Source organism: Betta splendens, chromosome 12 (assembly GCF_900634795.4).
Source record: "Betta splendens chromosome 12, fBetSpl5.4, whole genome shotgun sequence".
Classification (NCBI taxonomy): Eukaryota; Metazoa; Chordata; class Actinopteri; order Anabantiformes; family Osphronemidae; genus Betta; species Betta splendens.
Genome location: NC_040892.2, coordinates 3,260,936 through 3,280,807, shown reverse-complemented (window position 1 = coordinate 3,280,807; position 19,872 = coordinate 3,260,936). Strand labels below are relative to the sequence as shown.

The following is a 19,872-nucleotide window of genomic DNA, read 5'->3' as shown; positions in this document are numbered from 1 at the left end:
AAATACATTAAGCCTAAGTTGGACAAACTTCAAAGTAAATTTCCCTGCGCGCTTGTCGCCGTGATAAGTTGAGATTTCTCAACTTTTTCATTTTCTGCAGAGCTGAATGCTGCCCACATCAGTAAAGCTCAAGCAGAAAATGCTCCCCTGCAGGGGCTCCCAATTCATTCCAGATAAAAACTTCAGTGTATTTCAGATTGCACTGCACCGCGCGGCCACGGACCCCGTCTCACAGCAGTGCAGCGGGTTCCAGACAGAAAACATTTCTCTGACCTAATCGATTTACTTAGAACAGCTCCTCTCTCGTGATTAGACAGACTCGTTGTGCTGGTGTTCTTCATGGCCGCTCTCAAATTCGGTTTGCGTCCACTTTCATGCACCATTAGAACAGTGACCCGGTCCCAAAAGACTACCTGCTACTAAAGACTCAAATTTATGTTCTATTAAATACATTTTGTTTATTAAATCAAATTGTTCTTAAATACGGAATTTCATACTTTTTCATAAAAACACTAGACATTCAAATCTATGGGAGCAACCATTGTTCTAACACTGCACCACTTGCCAGAAGCCCTAAATCAGCTGATGCTGCCTCACCAGACACACAGTGAAACTTTTGAAGCTGTTTGATCCTGACTGAGAAACTAAAGCTTTTCTTCTCTTTGCAGCATATAAGTGTTTTTCTTTCATTTCAGGAAAACAATCATGCAGCAGTTTATGATGTTTACATAACAATCATCATAACACAATTATGAATCTGAAGCTTCTCACCAGTTCATCCATGTTTGGCCTGCATAAATCCAAACTCAATTAACTTCTCAGCACACAATGGACTGTACTAACCAGATTAGTGGTTAGTGCTGAAAAGTGCTAATTCTGTTAATAATAATAATAATATTAGAACAATGTTTTTTTTCTTATAGTCTGAATGTGCTGATTTGTTTCCACACTTACAAACAAGCCATTAATGTTATGAAACCTTGTTTAACTACTTGTTGAAAATGAAAAGTATAATCCACTCTGGGATTATTGACAAACTAACACAATCTTGAAGCTAAGCCTTCAGCACAAGGCAGGAGATGATTCCCAGCCATTGTTAGTCAGGGCAGATTATCCTGCAGGAACGCCTAAGATCAAATAATGTAAACACCATGATAATTGCCTGTTCATACTGTGGGAGAACACAGTCCTAATATAGAAACAGTTTGCTTGTTCACAAACTTTTTACTCCTCGGATAAATGTTACCGTATTTGCTCGAACAAATAGAAGAAGCTGTTGCTTGGCAACGGCCGCAATTATAAATCTAGTAAATTTGATATAATGAGGTGGGTGTTAAACTTCGGCTTTGTTTAGCTGTCAAAATCTGAGGCTTTTGTAAAGTTGTGATTTGCTTTCTGCCTTCTATTGCCTCCACATTTAGCACATATTACCGCTGTGACACGTTTTTGTGCAGCCGCTGAGCTCCAGCACGCTGCATCTGCAATAAAGCAGCGCAGTCAAAGGGACTGGAAAGCTGAACATCTTAAGTAAAAGCATCTAATTTAATACTCGATAAATATAAGTTATGAGGCTCGACAACAGAAGACACACACTAAATGCTTTTGTCTGAGGCCTTCGATGTTGTTGAGCATTCCTTAGCTCAGAGCCAAATTATAATCTGTCATATCAGATTAGCTGTGAGCGGCTTTATTGCAGCAGGTCTGTTGAACACCTGCAGTGAGTCTGGGCTCCAATCATGTCCGCTGTGGTAATAATAATATTAGTTACAGTATGAGCCCCGTCCTGTAGTTTGAAGGATTATAGGATGATACCACACCTGTGTGGTATTAAGGGAATTTCTTCATGGTCTTGATGCAAAGCTGCCTCATATAAGAACTTACAGACACACACATGTCCACAGCTTCCAACTTTCACAGCCCGCCCACCCACTCCTCACCATGGCCAGTGGAACGATGCCACCCAGGTCCTGCGGCGCCAGACGGATGAGGGTCTGCACCTCGGCGGTCAGGGTGCGGGTCAGCGGATACTCCACCTGCCACGTCACCTCCCTCCCCCTCTGCGTCACCATCAGCCCGTTCACCTCCAGGTCCACCTGCAGCACGCGCTGGTAGCCCGCCGCCTCCACGCTGCAAGAGGCAGAGAAAGGCAGAAGGTGTGTGTGTGCGCGCGTGTGTGTGTGTGTGTGTCAGGAGCAAATTTAGATAAAGGAGGAAGGCACGAAATGGGAGGAAATGATAGGTAGCAATCGGAAAAGCCACTAGCCAAAGGACAAGGAGACAGAAATAAGGTGGGAGTGAAAAGGGATGAGAAAATAGCAGGGGAATAGATGAAGTAAAAGGAAAAGTACACGCTGAAATGAGAAGGTGGAATAACAAGAACACAGCAGGAGCCGGGGAAAAATGGATGCAGCTGAAAAACAGGTAGAGTATGAATGGAGGGAAAGACACGAGGAAGTCAATGAAGAGGGCAGGTTGCAGGAAAGTGAGAAGAAAGAAGAAAGCTCAGATTTACACAAACACTAATAGGCAGAAGAAGATTTAAGCAACATATGCTTGATCTGATATGAAACGGCGTTAAAATTCATTCTCACGTCCACACAAACTGTGACGCTTGCAGAAAAAAGAGCAATTTATTTCTCATCTTACAACACGGCGTCTCCTTGCGGAGCAGACGAAGGGCAAGCAAATCATTTTCTCTCAGCTGATGGAGATGCAAACAATGCACAAACTATTATTGGCGGGGTCTAAACTCAATGCAACGCCTCCTCCTGCAAACAGGGATTTATTGGAACATATAAGTCAGGGAGCTGGAAGTGTGTCCCAGGGGAACGAATCCATGTGGAATAAACTCAAATTCAAACACATTTCTGTCAATTCTAAAAACTAATCAGAATCTCGTTAAGATGTTTAATCTTGTATATGAAAAGAAAATGTAAAAGCTTCTCTGTAAAGTTCTTTAATAAGTAGAACACCCTCTTTATATTCCTGTATTCCTGTCATGAGAACTATGTTTGTTGTTCGGTTCACACAATTAAAACAAGGCTGGAGAGAGCCCAAGTTGAGCAGAGGGGGGGGGGGGGGTGTTGAGATCCAAGGTTTCCCTTGAACAGCTCCCCTTTATGTGTTCACACTTCAGACACCAGCCTCACTTCAAAGTCCAGATATAAGGATCCACTCAGTTAGAACAGTACATGAAGCGAGAAGCGCTCTGGAAGCTGAAAATCTGCACTGATCACAACAACGCCTGGAACAATTGCAGGTCAGGCGGTTGGGGGGGGGGGGGGGGGGGGGGGTGTCTCCGGTTTCAGTGAGTAACGCTGCAAACTATAGTCAGTGTTCCCACATAAACACCGAGGCGCTTTGGCCCCATCACAGCTGACGGTTTGGTGCGATTCTGGCTCCACAGCGACTGAACATGGAGGAAATATACAGGTCTGAGCGCTGTCTGTGTGTGTTTTCTTCCTGAAAATAAAAACAGCTGCAGTCTGCTGTTGTGGTCTTTAATCAGGGATATTCCACGCGTTTGCTACTCTGTATGTGCTGTAGGTGGAGGTTTGGGTTCTGTATTTCCTCGTGGCCATGGGAAAAACCCACCAAGGAATAAAAGCAATCTGAGGGACATATTCACACAGATTCATTTATGATGACATAACCAAGAACACACTGAACAGCTATTACATTACAAACACCGCGCCTGCAGTTTCTTGAATGCGTTTCCACGTAGGGTGCAGTTTAGCGCCTTCTGGCCTCACACGTTGGGCCTTCGATCAATTTCCTTTTAATCAAACTTGGACTCTGGAAAAACAAAACAGCAGGCGTGAACGGCTGAGAGCGCGCGCTGCGCTTGTCCGTCCGTCCGTCCGTCACTCTGGGCACTGATTATGTTGAACTGTAGCAGCCATTATCTGCTCCACAACCAGGGCTTCATCCTCTCTCTCTCTCTCTTTGCTCTTGTGGCATGAAGTGTTACGTCACCTCCAACAGAGGGCAGTGTGTTCTCTCCCACCCTTCAAGCAGCATGTGTTTGAGATGATAAATGTCCAGAGCCCACCGGTTGGAGAGGTCAGGCGGCTTCCTCCGTGTCTCATTAGAAACACAACTGCACTGTGTGCCCTTTTCTCAGTGTGATTACCATACAATTCAATACACTCACTGGCAACCGTCACTTCTCCTGCCCCGATTCATGGAGGAGGAGGACACACACACACACACACACACACACACACACACACACACACACACACACACACACACACACACACACACACACACACACACACACACACACACACAGGAAACAGGGTTAGAAGGGGGCTGGAATAAAAGCCGAGTGTCTGCAGGGATCACAGAAGTGTGCCACTACAGAAAGCGACACGCTGAAAATACCCCGCTATCATGGCAGGTTTGTTGTGGTGAAATGAGGTGGAATATCGGCCGTGTCATTTTTCGAGGAGGCTTTTGAGATATCTCCATTTGTCAGTCCCATTGTTGGGTGCGAAAGCACAAACACAGCAAGGTAAAAGAATCCACTCGGAGGGAAGACGCTCGCACACTTTAATTTCTGTTAGATGCATTTCAAACGCAGCGTCGTAGCAATAAAACAGCTCCATGCGGGAGGAAAAAAAGGGAAAAGGGCGAGAATAAAAGTCCTTTTGTTCGAAAAACAGGGAAATAAAAGCGTGTGGCTCAGAATCACAAAAGCTCTGTTAAACATGCGGCCATGTTTTCCTCCTTCCCTCTTAACACCTCCCCGGACGTCTTGGTGAAAAGAAAAGTCTGCTGTCTCTTTCTGAGACCCGAGGGGTTCCTTTCATGCACAGCGGTGATTTCGTTAGCACTGACAACAATGATACATCAAAGGCCCAAATCTATTTCGACACAATGAATCAACAGCGGTCCAGCGGCTGAACGAGTAAAGGTGCCGACGTGCGCGCGCTCGCTGAGATTAATGCCTCAAACGGCCCCGTTCAGGTGAAGGGATGTATTTCCCTTCTATTATGGGAACCAGAAGACAATGGGATTTAGTTTAAGACCAACGTGTTGCTCAGCCGGAGAGAACGCGCTGAAGGGAAACCTCTCGGGCGGAAAAAGGCCTGGCAACCGCTGCACTCCTCGTGCAGTCAGACTTCTGTGGCGGAGTTTTCCTGCCAACGATACGGGGTTGTTTGTTTGTTTGTGGAGCTGTGGACGGGATGCTTGTGTTTGTGCTTGTGACCCCGTGAGCCAGAGGAACCAGAGACGAGGGCAGAATTCACAAGGAGGCCTCTTCCTGCAGCTCGTCCGCTCGGTGCTGCCAAAAATCAACGCGTTCCATGCAGATCTGCTGCCAGCGAGGAAACGCCAGCAGGTGGACACGTTGTGCGGACGCTGGCGGCTGCAGCTGCTTTGGCCGTAATCGATCCTGATACGCGAGAGCGCGAAGAATTCAGCCGAGCAGGTGTGAAGACGGATGAGATGAGCAACTCCCGCTGCCCCGAAGGCTCCAAATGAGGAGGAGGAAACAGGAGCCCGGAGGCTTCGACTGGTGGAGCCACTGGGGGACCTCTGGTCCCACTCCTTCCAGATGTGTTGCGGTTCCAGATGTGTTGAAGCCGCTGCCTTCACACAGACTGAACAGTGAAGACGGTCCCAGAACAACTACCCGTCCGTTTTCTATGAGCGCTCCCGTGTTTGACTGAGGGAGGATTGTTCCGCTTCAACCCCTCTGACATTTTCACCTGTCTCAGCTCATTGACTCGCGGCTCCGGCCGCACAGACGCGGCGGCGGCGGCGCCCTCATTGTGCTCAGGAGATGTTTGCCAAGATGTAATTACTGCTCATTCTTCCTCTGCGAGTCCGTGTGCGGCGGCTCCTATGATTGGCTTTTGCAGCTGTTTTAATTATTTGTACTTCACTTACACTCCAGCTGTGCAGCTAAGTGTTTTCTGCATTTGGCATGGCCCCGTCTCGCCAAACAGGAATACATTCAGATTCTAATAGGTTTATAACCCCATGAGAAATCAGATGGAGTATGAATAAAGGCTGAAGTGTGTAGTTATAAAGGCCACTGAGCATTAATAGTGGAGAGCACCGCTGGGTACTGTAGTTCAGAAGAAGCTAACCCAAATTTGTGTGTAATGAAGGTCATTTAGAATGATGTAGATGGGGGTCATTAGTATATTATGATTAATAAATTTGAATCTGGTGCAGCAGGAACCATATGTTGTGTGTGAGTGCTCCTCCCAGAGGAATCCGGGCTCATCTCTAATGAGTTCCACTATCTCAGGTCTAATCTGTCTCCGCTCTCCAATGATGCTAATGAGTTCCTATTGAAACTAGCGGAGCTTGCCGTCGACACTCCTCCTCTGGCGCGCAGGTGAACGGCAGACCCCCGAACTGTCGCAGGCGAGCCACTCAGCCGGCGGAGCCCCGCGGGGGGTCGCGGCGGCTGCCGAGTGGGAGGGAGCGTCACAGAGGAATAAAAGTGCCAGCGAATAAAGCGAAAGGTGCAAAAATAGCTGGGGAGCGCGCGTGAGTAATCATGATTAATTCATTGTGAGCAAAACCAAATTAGGGAAAATGCTAAAATGATCCTGAGATAACTTAGCTGGTTCCAATCCCCGCAGTGGGACCGGGCCCTGTCCTTCCAGGGCCACCTGCTTTATGGAGCCATAAACATCGACATGAGACGACAGATAATGAAAACCAACACAAAATGAAACCAATGTGGAATCCCCACTTCATGCATGCAGGAGATTTCCCCCAGGCTTCATCAAACCCGGGGCGTGAGCCCGGATTAGTCCCATTAGAACTAAAGGAGAAATATTGGCTTTCTTCTCTCAAATCACCTTTCTGCTCTTGATCCATATTTTTAAAACAACCCCCCACGCTGTTTTGTCCAGTCGCCGTCACTCCCTCCTCATCCTCTTCCTTTAACCATTCCTGCCTCTCTCAACCACCTACCAGTCTATTTCCCTGCCTTTTTCCTATATTCCTCTCAAACCATGTGTGAAATGAGAGTATTGTAGCTTCCTGCATGAAACAGATGTGGCTCCGAGCGTCAGCCAATGGCAGCGCAGCGCCGTATCGCGGCGCACGAGCCGGAGTGAGACGCCCAGAGAGCATCGGAGAAAACACAGACATCTCCTGGGAAATTGGAGATATTAACGAGGCGCGCTAACTCGGAGGTGATCTCGCCTTCGCCGCATCGTGACCAGGAAGGCGGCGAAGCAGAAGAACTTAACTTTTTTTGTCTCTCACCTGCAAGACCAACATCATTAGTTGGGATTTTATGCCACTTTTACGCTGAACAGCAGGAAAGGAAGCATAAAGGAAGTGGCTGCTTCTGCTCCAGCACCGTTTCTGAAACACCCGGCTTATCACACAGCAACAGGGTGTCTGAAAACGTATGGAAATTTATCCCAGGAAAAAAAAAAAAAAAGCTACATATCAAGGGAATGTTTCAGATGTCTTCTCGAAAACCTCAAGCATTCTGGGTAAAAACCTTCCCCATTACGCGACGAGGCATTTCACCATCCTGTCTCCAAAAACAAAAAGCGATTCTGCCTGGATTCCATTTATGGCTTTCAAAACCACAGTCGCGCCTGAAGATGTTGGGGTTTTCGCGCAATATTTGCCTTTAATAGCGGTTGGAAAGACTTCATGTTTCCCAAGCACCTGCATCTGCACACCACATGTCTCCCAACTGTTGCTCACAGACCACAGCTAATTGTAACGCGTGATCCTGGCGACCATATTGTTCAGCGCGTCCCAGGGGTGAACGCTGCACGGAGCCGTTCTGGGGGAACGCGGGGCACGACTCCAGCAGGAGCTGCTGCTGGTCACTAACCTGCTGCAGCCGGCGGTGACGGGCCGGGACTAAGACCGCGACTACAACACAAGACGATCAATCCCTGTATAAACACCGTCTTCTATCCCATTATCGATTTCTGTAGCTGTAGGAGAGTTAGTAAAATTCTCCAGAGGCCGCGGTGCTTATCCTCTTATCCCGGACAATAAGATCAACCCAGTGTGACTGGCTAATCTCCCCCGTGGAGTTTAAACTCTCCACCAGAAATGACACGTCTTTTTCTTGTTACGCGCACACACACACACGCGCGTTCTAAATGTGTGTTTTTTGCCGCACGCGGGGCTGAAGGGGCATCGATTCGATCCCGCGTCATTCCGTCCTTCTGCCTTTTCGTCTCCCTTCCTGCTTTTGGCGTTCCCGCTCCCTGTCTTCATTTATTCCTCTTGTCGCTTCTTCTGTGTGTGTCTCAATGCGCCGTAACGCGGTGGGAACAGAGGAAATTTTCCGTGAAATCACGACGTCGCTTTTTTTTTTCCGTTCGCCTCGTTTTCAGCTTTGAAACGAAGGAGCGACGTATTTGGTGGTGAGAGCTACAAAGTGAAAACCAAACGGAATATTTAGATCCCTGGAAGTATTTTTTATCCTTTCTGCCGATGATGCTTTTAAGCTTTAGCAAGACAATGCAGCGTGACAGCACTAATATATGTGGACTGAACAGGATGCTTCACTGATAGCTTTAAATATCTGCTCCTACAGCAATCTGAGTAAAAAGTGCCTGATTGACATATTTTCTAAGGATTCCTGCATCTTTTGTCCTTAATGAAACACTACAAACACAATGTACAGTACTTCATGTTCTGGTTTGAAGTATCTGATCATTCTATGTAAGATTGTCAAAGGTGAGTGCTCAGTTCACAGTAAAGTCCAATTCGAACTGCTTTAGAGTTTTAACTATAAATATAACTAAAAATATCTCCACTGTCTTCAGAATAAAAGTCTGCTGCTCCCCATCTTCACCTTCCTGCAGGTATCAACATTCACCTGCTGTTTATTTTCACCTTTCACCTCACTCCAACCAATCAGGCCTGATCTCCGCCCACTGTCACGCTGCTGGAGGTTTATTCTGTTAAATGGAGTTTTTCCTCTTCACTGTGACCTAGAGCCGCTCAAGTGGCGCAGACACACACACACACACACACACACACACACACACACACACACACACACACACACACACACACACACACACACACACACACACACACACAGTCACACTGTGTGAAATAAACTAGCCAACATATTAACACAGCAATGAAGAAGTTAATTCCACATTGTTGAGTATATGATACTTTAACACGTCAACCGAATGTGATGCTCTGAGCTGAACTGTTGCAGTCAGAGGCCGACAGTGAAAACCACACATACTTCACCCAAACATGCAAATATGCAGAGGACACATTCCACCAACATCACTCCTTTTTTCACCAAACCACATTATTTTCACATTCTATAAACTATGTTAGGAATATAAACGGCAATCGTTTTCTGAGATAGAAGATAAAAACAAACAGACTTCACCTTTTACTCATTTCAAACTGGAGAGTGGAAATTATTACAAAACTAACAGTATGTAAATATTTAAATGTCAAGACTATAACTTGATCAGATGTCATTACTTCTAGCAGGGTAATGTTCACTCTTTAGCTTTTATTTGTTTTTATTTTATTTTTATTTATTTTTTCTATGTTTAAGGGGTCATTTTATTGGGTTGAAAAAAAGTTTTCGTCTGAAAACATGTTGTGAAAAATAAATCAGAATGATTCACGTCCGCCTGTTGAAGGCTCAGCGTTCTTTAAACTCACTTGGGTGAATTACAGGAACATTTAACAACATTTCTACTTCCACCCGCTTCCCAGCCTGGCGTGGACGGGAAATCTATGTAATTAGATGCTTCTATTTGCAAAGCACAGTTTCATATGCAGGTTTTACCAGGATTTGCTACCTTCAACCAGCTCAGTGGGTTCTGTCCACAGTTCCCACACCGTTGCTTTCTCACAGTCTGAGCACAAATACATAAAGGCAGAAAATCAAATGCATGTGCACAGACGTAAACAAACTCACAGACCACTGCCCGGTTCTGTTTAATAAACTGCTACTGTATATCTGGGCAGGGTTATTAAGAATGCTGACCCAGACACAACCCCCGGCTGACCCGGACCTCATTAATCTGTCAACAGAACCCTCTCCTCCTCACCAACCGGGCTACAGAGGCAGGCTCATATTAGACGCTGCCTCACATTCCTACAGGCAAACAGCTTTCTAAAAAGAGTGTGTTGTCTCAGTTCAGCCATTAACTAATATAAACTAGCAAATACAGTGCACGCACTCCCTCAAGGACAGAATAGGATCATTTAGAATTAAACTAAATGCCCATCTCATCTCAGTCAGTTAATGCTCTTTGAGCATAGCAATAGTAAAACGCTGTTACTGGATTCCTGTGTACTAGAGATCTCCTAGCAAGGCCTTGCAGTTCAGTGCCTCATACATATAAAGTATAGCACACCTTAAAGACAGCTCTACAGCAGTAACAGAAGCCAAGGATTCAACGGATGATTTATTAGAAGATGAAATGGATGAGAGGGTGTGAGCCTAGGGTTCCAAGGCCAGTAGGGTCTGTCTTATCAAACACCAACAGGCTCCATGGCCAATCTCCAGCTTGTCTGTGGGCACGAGCTTCGCTTGCTGATAAAAGTCAGATTGAGGAATGAAGTGCCGAGTTGGGAGGAGCGGAGGCCAGATTTTACAGTTCGCTTCAAAATGATTCCTCATTTATTTACATTTAAACACAATGGGATGTGGGTTATGAATGGGTGAGGTTTGGCACGCGCGGTTACGGCCGGGGTATCTGTCGCGTTCACTTTTTAACAAAAAAGAAAATCTATGCGCTCGATGCCCAAATGGAAGAGAGTGACTTAAAAGATAAGCGAGGAAGTTTACCTCCTGATGGTTTCAGGCGCTGTTTCTGCTCCTGCGTCTTTGGCTGCATTACTGGGATTAGCCACACATCCGAGGCTGGATTCACAGTCCCAGAGGGCTCAATCAGGGGCGTTTAACTTCACACAGACAGATAGACTCGTTCACTGATAACATGTAGGTCAAGGATATGATAAGATCCACATTAAATAGAGTGTCTAATTTATTGGGAGAGTTTCAGAGGCAGAAGAGGAGCTAGCTAAAGGTTATAAATCATTCTGCTGAGGTTGGATTAATTACATTTCATTGGGAGCATCATGTCCATTTTGATTTCCATTAATCATGACAAGTTTGAGGTAATAAATTAGACCTGTGATTTTATTCTGATTATCTTAGACTGAGGCTGGCGGGGTGCGGCCGCGCTCCACGGCAGCATAAAGCATGCGGGGGCCCACAAACACGTAGGACTTATCTGCCACTCATGTAGATTAAATTACATATGATCAATATTACAGAGGCATCTAACGATCACACAGTCGCGTGGCTCGGTTTGCTGTAGCAATCTTTTTTAATATAGGGGAAGCAGTGAGGAGAGAAGTGGCCCTACGGGTAAACACGGGGAAATAAGATGTCTGGATGATTGCTTAAAAGGATTACAAAACATATTCAAATATTTTTCATACCAAATTGCATGCTACCTGTACCTGTGATAAGCCAATTGAAGAAAACAGCAGTTCACAAACATACAAATTAGACCACCTGGCAGGGTAATTGCTTCGCTCCCATATCCATCATCTGGAACATTGTACTTTCAAAGGATCATTCACACACTCAAGGACATATACGTCCACGCCTACGCACGTGAACGCATCGCATCCCCTTCTTACGCTGCACTTTTCCCCGTCTCACGCTCGCACGCACGGCGTCTAAATCGTTTCATTTGGTCTGCGGAGTGCATTGTTTTGAAGCAGTGTTAATTAAAGAGATTACAACGGAGCACTAATCAAAACTGCCACGCACTTCAAGGCACAACCTAATAGTAGCCTATTGTTGGATTTCCTTCTTAATCAAATGCACATAAGTAAGCGTGTGCGCACACACACACACACACACACACACACACACACACACACACACACACACACACACACACACACACACACACACACACACACACACACACACACACACACACACACACAGGAAGGTCGTTAACCTCCGTGTGCCTCGCTGATGCATGGAGACTCCTCCACTGGAGTGGGGCCGCGCTGAATGGACCTTTGATTTAACTCAGGTTGTAAATGCGGTCCCTGCAGTCGCGCCTGCTCCGGCCATTGATCGCATGTGTTAATACACCACGAGAATTAAGCTCTGTGCAATCACAAAGAACAGCACAAGGCCCTCTGACCTCTCCCCGTGAACTGAAGAGGACTGGAAATCGAACTCCTTTCTCGTCCAATCTTCACTCATCATTGTTCTGTCAATTGCTCCAACTCCTAACGACTCTCCAGCATGGAGTTAAAGCCGGCTTAGACACATATTCACTAAACCCAAACAATGTCCATTTGTATGCTCTCCCAGTTTATGCAGTTAAATGTCACCACTGAATGAACAAACTGCTCTTCATGTGCCTCTGCTCTCATGCATTCATGGCCAAACGCCACTGTGCAGCCCAGTTTTACATACGGTTTACTAATTCCTGCTCGGCCAATGACCGCAATTTAACCAGCAGATTAGCAACATCAGTCATAACAAGGTCACAATGAGCATGTGAACGGTGAAATGCAAATATCCACACAGAAAAAAGCCACAAGTGTAACTTTTCCCACAAACTGACGGAGATGAAGAAGGTGGAGAAAGTAGGAGGACGTTAGAAGTTGAGGAGAGCAGGAGAAGATTAAACTGCACACGAGACCCCAGGCTGTTATTAGCACATCATGAGGACGATCAATCCAACTGGTTTAAACGGACAAGGTCACACGTAGCGTAGCACGCATGCTACAGGAGCCACAGATAATGTGACAGAGGGGGAAATGCAGTCATTCATAACAGCAGATGTACAATCTGCCATGTTGCTGAAGGCGTGTATGTGGCGTACAGTATGTGGCATACAGGGAAATTTTACTGGAATCTTTAGGGCCAATTTCTCTCTGGGAGTGTGTTTTTCTCGTGTCTATGCTAATAAGCTCAGCCTGAACAACATAGGGTTTGCATCCCCCACACTGAGGCTCGCTGCCTTTGTTGTGCAGGAGGACCCTCAGAGGCTCGTGTCGCCTCCCGCAGCAGATGGCAGGGGCAAACACAGAGTGACAAGCCTCCGTTTCGCTGATGCTCAAAACACCATTTCACCAACTGTTGGGAAACAATTTGAATCTTTAACCCAATTTCACACCGGAGCTCGCGCGCGGAGCCGACTTTCCTCATCAAAGACTCTGCGAGCAGAACTCCGAGTCTTTACGCAACTTCTCTGCAAGACTTTATTATTTATTATTTCTTTTACATCCCGGAGCCTAAAATAAATTTCACCGCCGCTGCAATCAGCGGAAACATGATGAAACGCGCACGCTGATGGCTCAAATTGAATGATGTCGTGTTGCGTTGTCACTCAGGCGGGTTTCGCGATAGGAACCTGGAGAACTTGGGGTCTGCGCGCTTGCATCACTGCGAGGGCGTCGAACGGCTGTCTGTAAGTCGCTTAGCGTGAGCCTCACGCCCACTCCTCACAGCGGCGGTCCCGCGTTTTCATCATCATCCTCGGGGCGATGAAGGTGTGAAGTCGCTGGAGGCCTCAGCGCGTCCACGTGGCTGTTTGCTGTCAGTGCGTCCGTGCACACGGGGCTCACAGAGCGTTGCATCCTTGAAGCGGGGCTGAGTTTCTGATGTTTTTTATTTTTTAGTGGCGTCTAATCCGGTTTGTGCGTCTCAAATGTTTGCACCTCGTCGCAGCCCTCTGCGCTCACATACATGACACGTCTACTGATGTTGGCTTTGCGGTATTCTCTCCAGAGCACCGGCCTCCGTCTGCTCCCTCTGTGGCCGTCCAGGCCCTTTGATGCTCTGTGCCGGCTCTCTTTCTAAGGATGTGGAAGGCAGATTTATGTTGGAGGTGAGGGGCTTCTCATTCTGGCACCTTCAGCTCAGCTGCTGCCAACTCAATATCTGGTATTAACTCGCAAACTCCCACCTTTTATCCACTTCATTTGTCTTCAAATAATGACCTTTACACCTGCTCCATTAACTTTTTGTCTCTCAACTGTCCAAATACCTTTGAGCCTCTGAAAATGGAGGTGCTCCACATAAAATGGCTGCCTGTCATTCAGGGGAAAAGGCCACATTTAGGCCACATTTTCATTGCTTCATTGCACAAAATTCTACAAACTCTGTAACTGAACCTAAACGTATAAAGACTAATTTAAGGTTCCTTTTGCCTTGTGGCATTGTGTGTGTTTCATAACGTTATAATCGTCATGCTGTGCCATGTTTTACTGTGCTTGGCTGCTCATCATATTAAATCCTGCTGCCTTTTTAGTAAATGATGAAATCAGAATGTAGAGAGACATTATATTAAAAGTTTTAATTAAACTGGTTCGGCCATTTTTAAAGAAAACAGACGATCTAAGTCTAAACGCCTGACATGTGATAACAAATGAGCACTTTGGTCAATAAAACAATCAATTATCAACTTTATTAACTTCAGCCCATGAGCTTTTCTTTGACTCCATGCATCTTAAAGTCGGCAGGTCTCTCAGTGCATGCTAATTCTAAGGAGGTGAGCAAATAGAGAAATGCTGCCCATTACCTTTGCCTGACTTTAATTAGTTGTTAGATGCCACGCCTCACCTCTCGCAACTGCAAATCGAAGCTCCAGCGCAGCTTGGTTGAGTTACTGATTGACACGAAAAAGTCCTGGGCCACGGAGCCGCCGCTGCAACAGAACCTCCATTTGTTTTCTTCTTTCAACTCTTCCCCTCAATCAAACAGAAACTCCAAATTGTGTTAGCTTTCATTACAAAGAGACAAAGGAGCCAGAAGCACTTTGAATACCTGATGTGCGTGTGATTGTTCCATAATAGCATCGCTATCGGCTCCGTTTGAGACCCACACACCCCGATCGAACCTCCACCTGCTTCCCAACAACCGCTGCACTTCCATGCTCAATTACGTCAACAGCTGATTGTAAAGTCCGTTCAGTTGAAATGATAAAATGGCTGATTTACAGTACTTGAGTGGTTTTAATAGCTGTTTCACATGCATACGAGGGAGGAAACGGAGAAGTGCAGCTGATGATGAGACATTTCTGGTACAGGATTCAAGATCACAGTAGGATTTTCTTATCTCACACTATCCACTCCTCAATCTCTGCTGTCTGCATACAGATGCCTCCAAATGAAAGAGCTGAGCGCAGCACACTGTGACACAGATCAGCGTGGGGGGTGGGGGGTGGGTGCTGGACTGGTTCCTAAACTGCTTCTTTCAGTGCACTGAACCACTGGGCTGAAGGAATCACAAACATTTAAAGGCTGTTTGATGAGCGAGTGTTTACACAGTGGGCTCGGCTTCTTTCTTTACAGAGACAGTCTGAGTCCCGCCACCGTGCAAACTCTTCTTCTGCATATTTATTTATAGCAGGGCACGGGGACCCAGGCAGCTGTTGATGCAGTCACTTCCCATGCAGCCTGCTGCAAACATGGTCCAGTACTATGGGACTTGTCAGAATGCAAATGTGACTTCTGTGGGTTTCATAAGGATTGTGGGAACAGAGGCATCGCTGCTATTGAAGATAGGGAGAATTTTCTAGCAAGAGACATTGTATTTTTCTAAACGAGGGCAAAATAGCAACAATTTCTGAATATGCTACAGTTCAATTAGTTCATCAATAGCTGCAGATGTCGCTCTAAAATAATGTGCACACTTTTGGGACAGGGATTCTGTGTGTGTGTGTGTGTGTGTGTGTGTGTGTGTCTGTGTCTGTGTGTGTGTGTGTGTGTGTGTGTGTGTGTGTGTGTGTGTGCTTATAAAACACGGTTGTGAGTTTCTGCATCAGAGGGCGCATCATTATATCGTCTCAGCGTCTCTAAGTCTACACGTTCCCGTTCAATATTCGCGCCTCCTGATTGGCTGTTTGTCTCAGTCATGAGGTTCTGCCCGGAGCGCTCTGTCACCTGGCAATCACACACCTGGCTGAGTCAGAGCAGAGACACACGGCTTCAATTATTTCTCCAACTCTGCCTCTGATACCGTTTTAATGGTCGTGCTTCAATCGATGTTCGACTGTAATGCTCTTGTGTTCGGCCGCCTCCTCTAAACTCATATTCTGGCTAACGAAGAACTTTGAGCACTTAATCTGACCGAGACATCTACTGTAGCCACACAACACACAACACAAACGGAACAAACGAAAGGGACCCCCTGAATGAGAGAAACCAAGAAGGGGGAACCAGGAAGATGAAAAAAATGAATCTATGGAATTGGAACCTTTGGACTAAATTCAACTGTTATCGCTACGATCTCGTAGCCAGACTGAATCTGAAGAAAGAAATATCTACAGAAGCAGCTGGAGCCACACGGATGAAGTCAGTGGGCGCCGGGCTGGAATTCATGCAGGATGTGAACCGGGAGGCTTAGTTCTCTGGACTGTACGAGTCCAGGCGGCTTGTGTTGTTTGAAATTCCTATTTCGAGTATTTCAGTAAAACTGAGGGACCCTGACCGCTGCTCGCGCCGTAGCCGCATCGAAAAGATCCTCTAACACAACTTTGCCATTTTGATAATGTTCACACTTTCGCTGGCACCTCAAAAAGCGGCCCCTCGTTCGCCGCCGTGCTACGCTACGTGTACGTGCAGCTCTGCTCCATTTAGCGGGTCAGCTGCAGGTCCCGCATTATCATTTCAATACCTCAAGGTAGTCTTTTGTGCGGAGCGGAATGACGGGTCATAATACGGGACTCAACATGTATGACCTTGGTCGGAGCCGTCCCGCGTAATTCACAGCCTCTTCTCGTCCGCATGCGGCGAAGGAGATGATGTAAATGATGATGATTTGTCATTTATCACTGTCGGCACCCTGACACCCGAGAGGAAACAGCAGGCGCACCGGGCTCCTCCACTTCCTGTGTACGACTACGCCGCTTAAAACCACTTAGCTGCCGAGCTGAATGTCAACGCTGTTTACAAAAAGACAGCAGGTATTATTCATTAAAGGACACGCTGTTGTGTAAGCGGCACCCACACATCAACACACATCCCTCCGCGCAGAGAATTACTCGGTGGCGCAACCTATCAAAAGTGTGTAGTCGCCAGCAGAAGCCTGGCTGTAAAAATGTTTTACACAAACTCTTAAATAAGTTTATTGCGTTCGCAGTAAATCGTGTTGTGCTCTCGTTACGTTGATGTCGGAGGACCTTTACTGTAAATGCACAAACGGTTCTTGAAAGAGGTCCTTCATTGCATTAATGCATATGATAAATACCCTCAAGGATATAAAGCGTGATGGATCGCCACCTCGAGCGGCTGTCAGGTCGCTGCTGTCTGATATTTATCATCAATTGAAACTAATAGTTTCATAAAGAAAAGGAAATTCTAATCACGGAAAGGTTTTAAAATGTCGTAATGGGGTAAAACATAAAAGTACCACAACAGAAAATATGATTAAAAATGTTGTACAGAGCCACTCTAAGTACCTAATTCCAATAAGAAATAATAAGAAATTCCCCAAATTAACAGTGGGATTAAATGTAATGTGGATAAAGTTCCACAAAACATGAAGCCTTTTAAACCTTAGTATGAAACAGCTGAGCACAGATTAAAGCTGACGTGAATGTTGCGTTTGTGGGGACTATTTTCAGACGAACGTACGAGTGCTTCTGCTCAACGAACCCGCGTTCGGCGCAAACAAGACGCAGGTCACCAGGTACAACAGGGAGACGTGTTTCACTGATGTGGAAAGTGGTAAATATCCACTGTGGCATTTGTGGAAGCACTGAAATAGAATGAGGTGCGAGACGTGCATGAACTGACTCTGGATCTGCGTCCGCGGCGGTGGAACCGTTTCCCGAGCGTCGTTTCTCATGGCGCTCTTTTACCCACTGCTGCTCAGCGGCGCGTTCGGCCACTCATTTTGGCTGAGACGCACCTTTGGCTGAAGCTGCTCTCCTTCCTGCGACAGTGGAGCGTGACGATCCTGTGGCCTTCGCTCTTCACGTCCTGGCTCACCGTCCACGCGACGGGGTTGCTGGTTCGGGCTCCCAGGAAGGCGACGCCGTCCTTCAGCCTGACCCTGAAACAGCCGACAATTACACTGCATTCAGTGTTGATGTTCATCATGATTGTGTTTCAAACAAGCATCCACCAAACACCCAGGAGTGAACTGTCAATCATTTAAAAAGCGTAATTTTCAGTACAGACTTCACTGTAGTTCATCTACAGTGAATTAATGCACATGTACCTTAAGGTGGATCTGTTCTAAATAAGTCGCAGGCTGGAAATCACCGTTTTGATGTGTGTGACCTTCAGGCTCCCAGGCGGCTTTGCCAACCACACAATTTATGGTACAGAGTGCGCTGGAGCACTGGTGTCACCCAGTCTGCAGCTGCATCCACCTGAAGTGTGTTCACGCGCGAAGGGGAACGAATCGGAGCAGCTCGAGCTTCCACACGCTAAACTGCAGCAATTAGCGACCTCACTTCCTAAAAAGTAAGTAAAAAGTGTAGTTCAGGCAACGAGGCATGAAAGAAGATTAAAATGTTTTCAAATCTGCTCTGGATTAACTTTGGGAAAGTGAATCTGGTTCACTCGGGCCAATTTAGCTTATTAGCAGCAATGAAACCCAGCATCAGGACAACAGATGGCGCATTGGCTGAGCTGGAATAATCACGAGTCCGGGGTGGAGCGTTCCGACGATCCTCTGTGGAAATATGTTCATCACAGTAAGTGTGAATAATGAGAGGCCGGACACGAGCGCAGCTCCAGCGAGCGGTCACTCTCCCTTCACACCTAGTGGGTTTTAAAAGGACTCGGGTCTCATCAGCCTCCGTGTCATCTCTGTGCCACCGTCCTGTCTCCCTCACCGCCATTACTCACAGTCAGGCAGTGGGAGGCAATACAGGTGCTGAAAAACCATGACCTCCTCTTCTTCCACTATATTGACGCGCTGTTGCTCTTCTCTTCCTCCGCTGTCACATGAAATTACCATGAAGTACATGAGCAGCTTTTACTGCTTCCTTTTCCAACATGACAAATTGCTCTTGTTCGAGCCACTGGCATGACTGAAGCGCGCATGTGTGTGTGTGTGTGTGTGTGTGTGTGTGTGTGTGTGTGTGTGTGTGTGTGTGTGTGTGTGTGTGTGTGTGTGCTGAGGGGGGGGTCTGAGGATCTAAAGCACAGCACCAGCTGCAGAAAAAGGTGGAGGAGGAAACAAAAATGAAGCTCACATCAAAAAAAAAAGAGACATTCTCATTGTGGGAGAGCAAAAAGAAAGAGAAGGAGTCGGCATTAACGGGGGATAATGACATGACAAACCATGCAGCAGTCCTCAGAAGAGCAGTCATTACGTCTTCCGTGTTCAACCAGTCCTTTTTGATCTTTCCCGGCTGCTGGAGCGATAATAACCGGCCTTGTGTTGGTCGGCGCTTGTGTGGAAGACGCAGACAATAACCAGGAGGAGACGACTGATTGCCGCCTGCCCTCCTGTTACGGCGCAGTAATTACCTGCCTGCCAACGCCGGACTTCAGGGGGAGCAATAACCAACTAATATGGACCAAAGTCTTAGAGTGTTCCGCCTGCTTTACTGGGCTAATATCAGAGGCCAATGTTGGATGCACAAAGGTTTTGGGCCCCGTGACGGAGCAAAGCAGCTTTTTCTTTCTCTCCTTTTCTGTGCTGGAATAATAATCCTCACTTCTTTCCTACATTCATGTTCTTCAGTTCGACATCTGCCTCGTCTTTTACTTCTGCACCGACCCCGTTTCCTTCCCTCCAGCCAGGGGGCTCATTTAACCAATGCTGTGTTGTAAATGACACTGGCTCAGCCAACATGGCTTCTGGTGGTGGTGATGGTGAATGGGGGGTGGTTAAGAAGCAATGAGGCAGAGCAATCTGAGGGCCCGGGTTCC

The 19,872-nt window shown here is 46.6% G+C and overlaps 1 protein-coding gene across 1 annotated transcript in view; it reads right to left on the bottom strand.

Moving 5' to 3' along the window:
* LOC114866639 (transmembrane protein 132C) overlaps nucleotides 1-19,872 on the bottom strand; it is a 93,153-nt gene that overhangs the window by 23,039 nt on the left and 50,242 nt on the right. The window contains exons 4-5 of the mRNA XM_029168644.3: nucleotides 17,894-18,037; nucleotides 1,938-2,127 (exon numbers count right to left, since the gene is read on the bottom strand). Of these exons, the coding sequence (XP_029024477.1) occupies nucleotides 1,938-2,127; nucleotides 17,894-18,037 (334 nt within the window). The remainder of the gene's footprint in view (nucleotides 1-1,937; nucleotides 2,128-17,893; nucleotides 18,038-19,872) is intronic.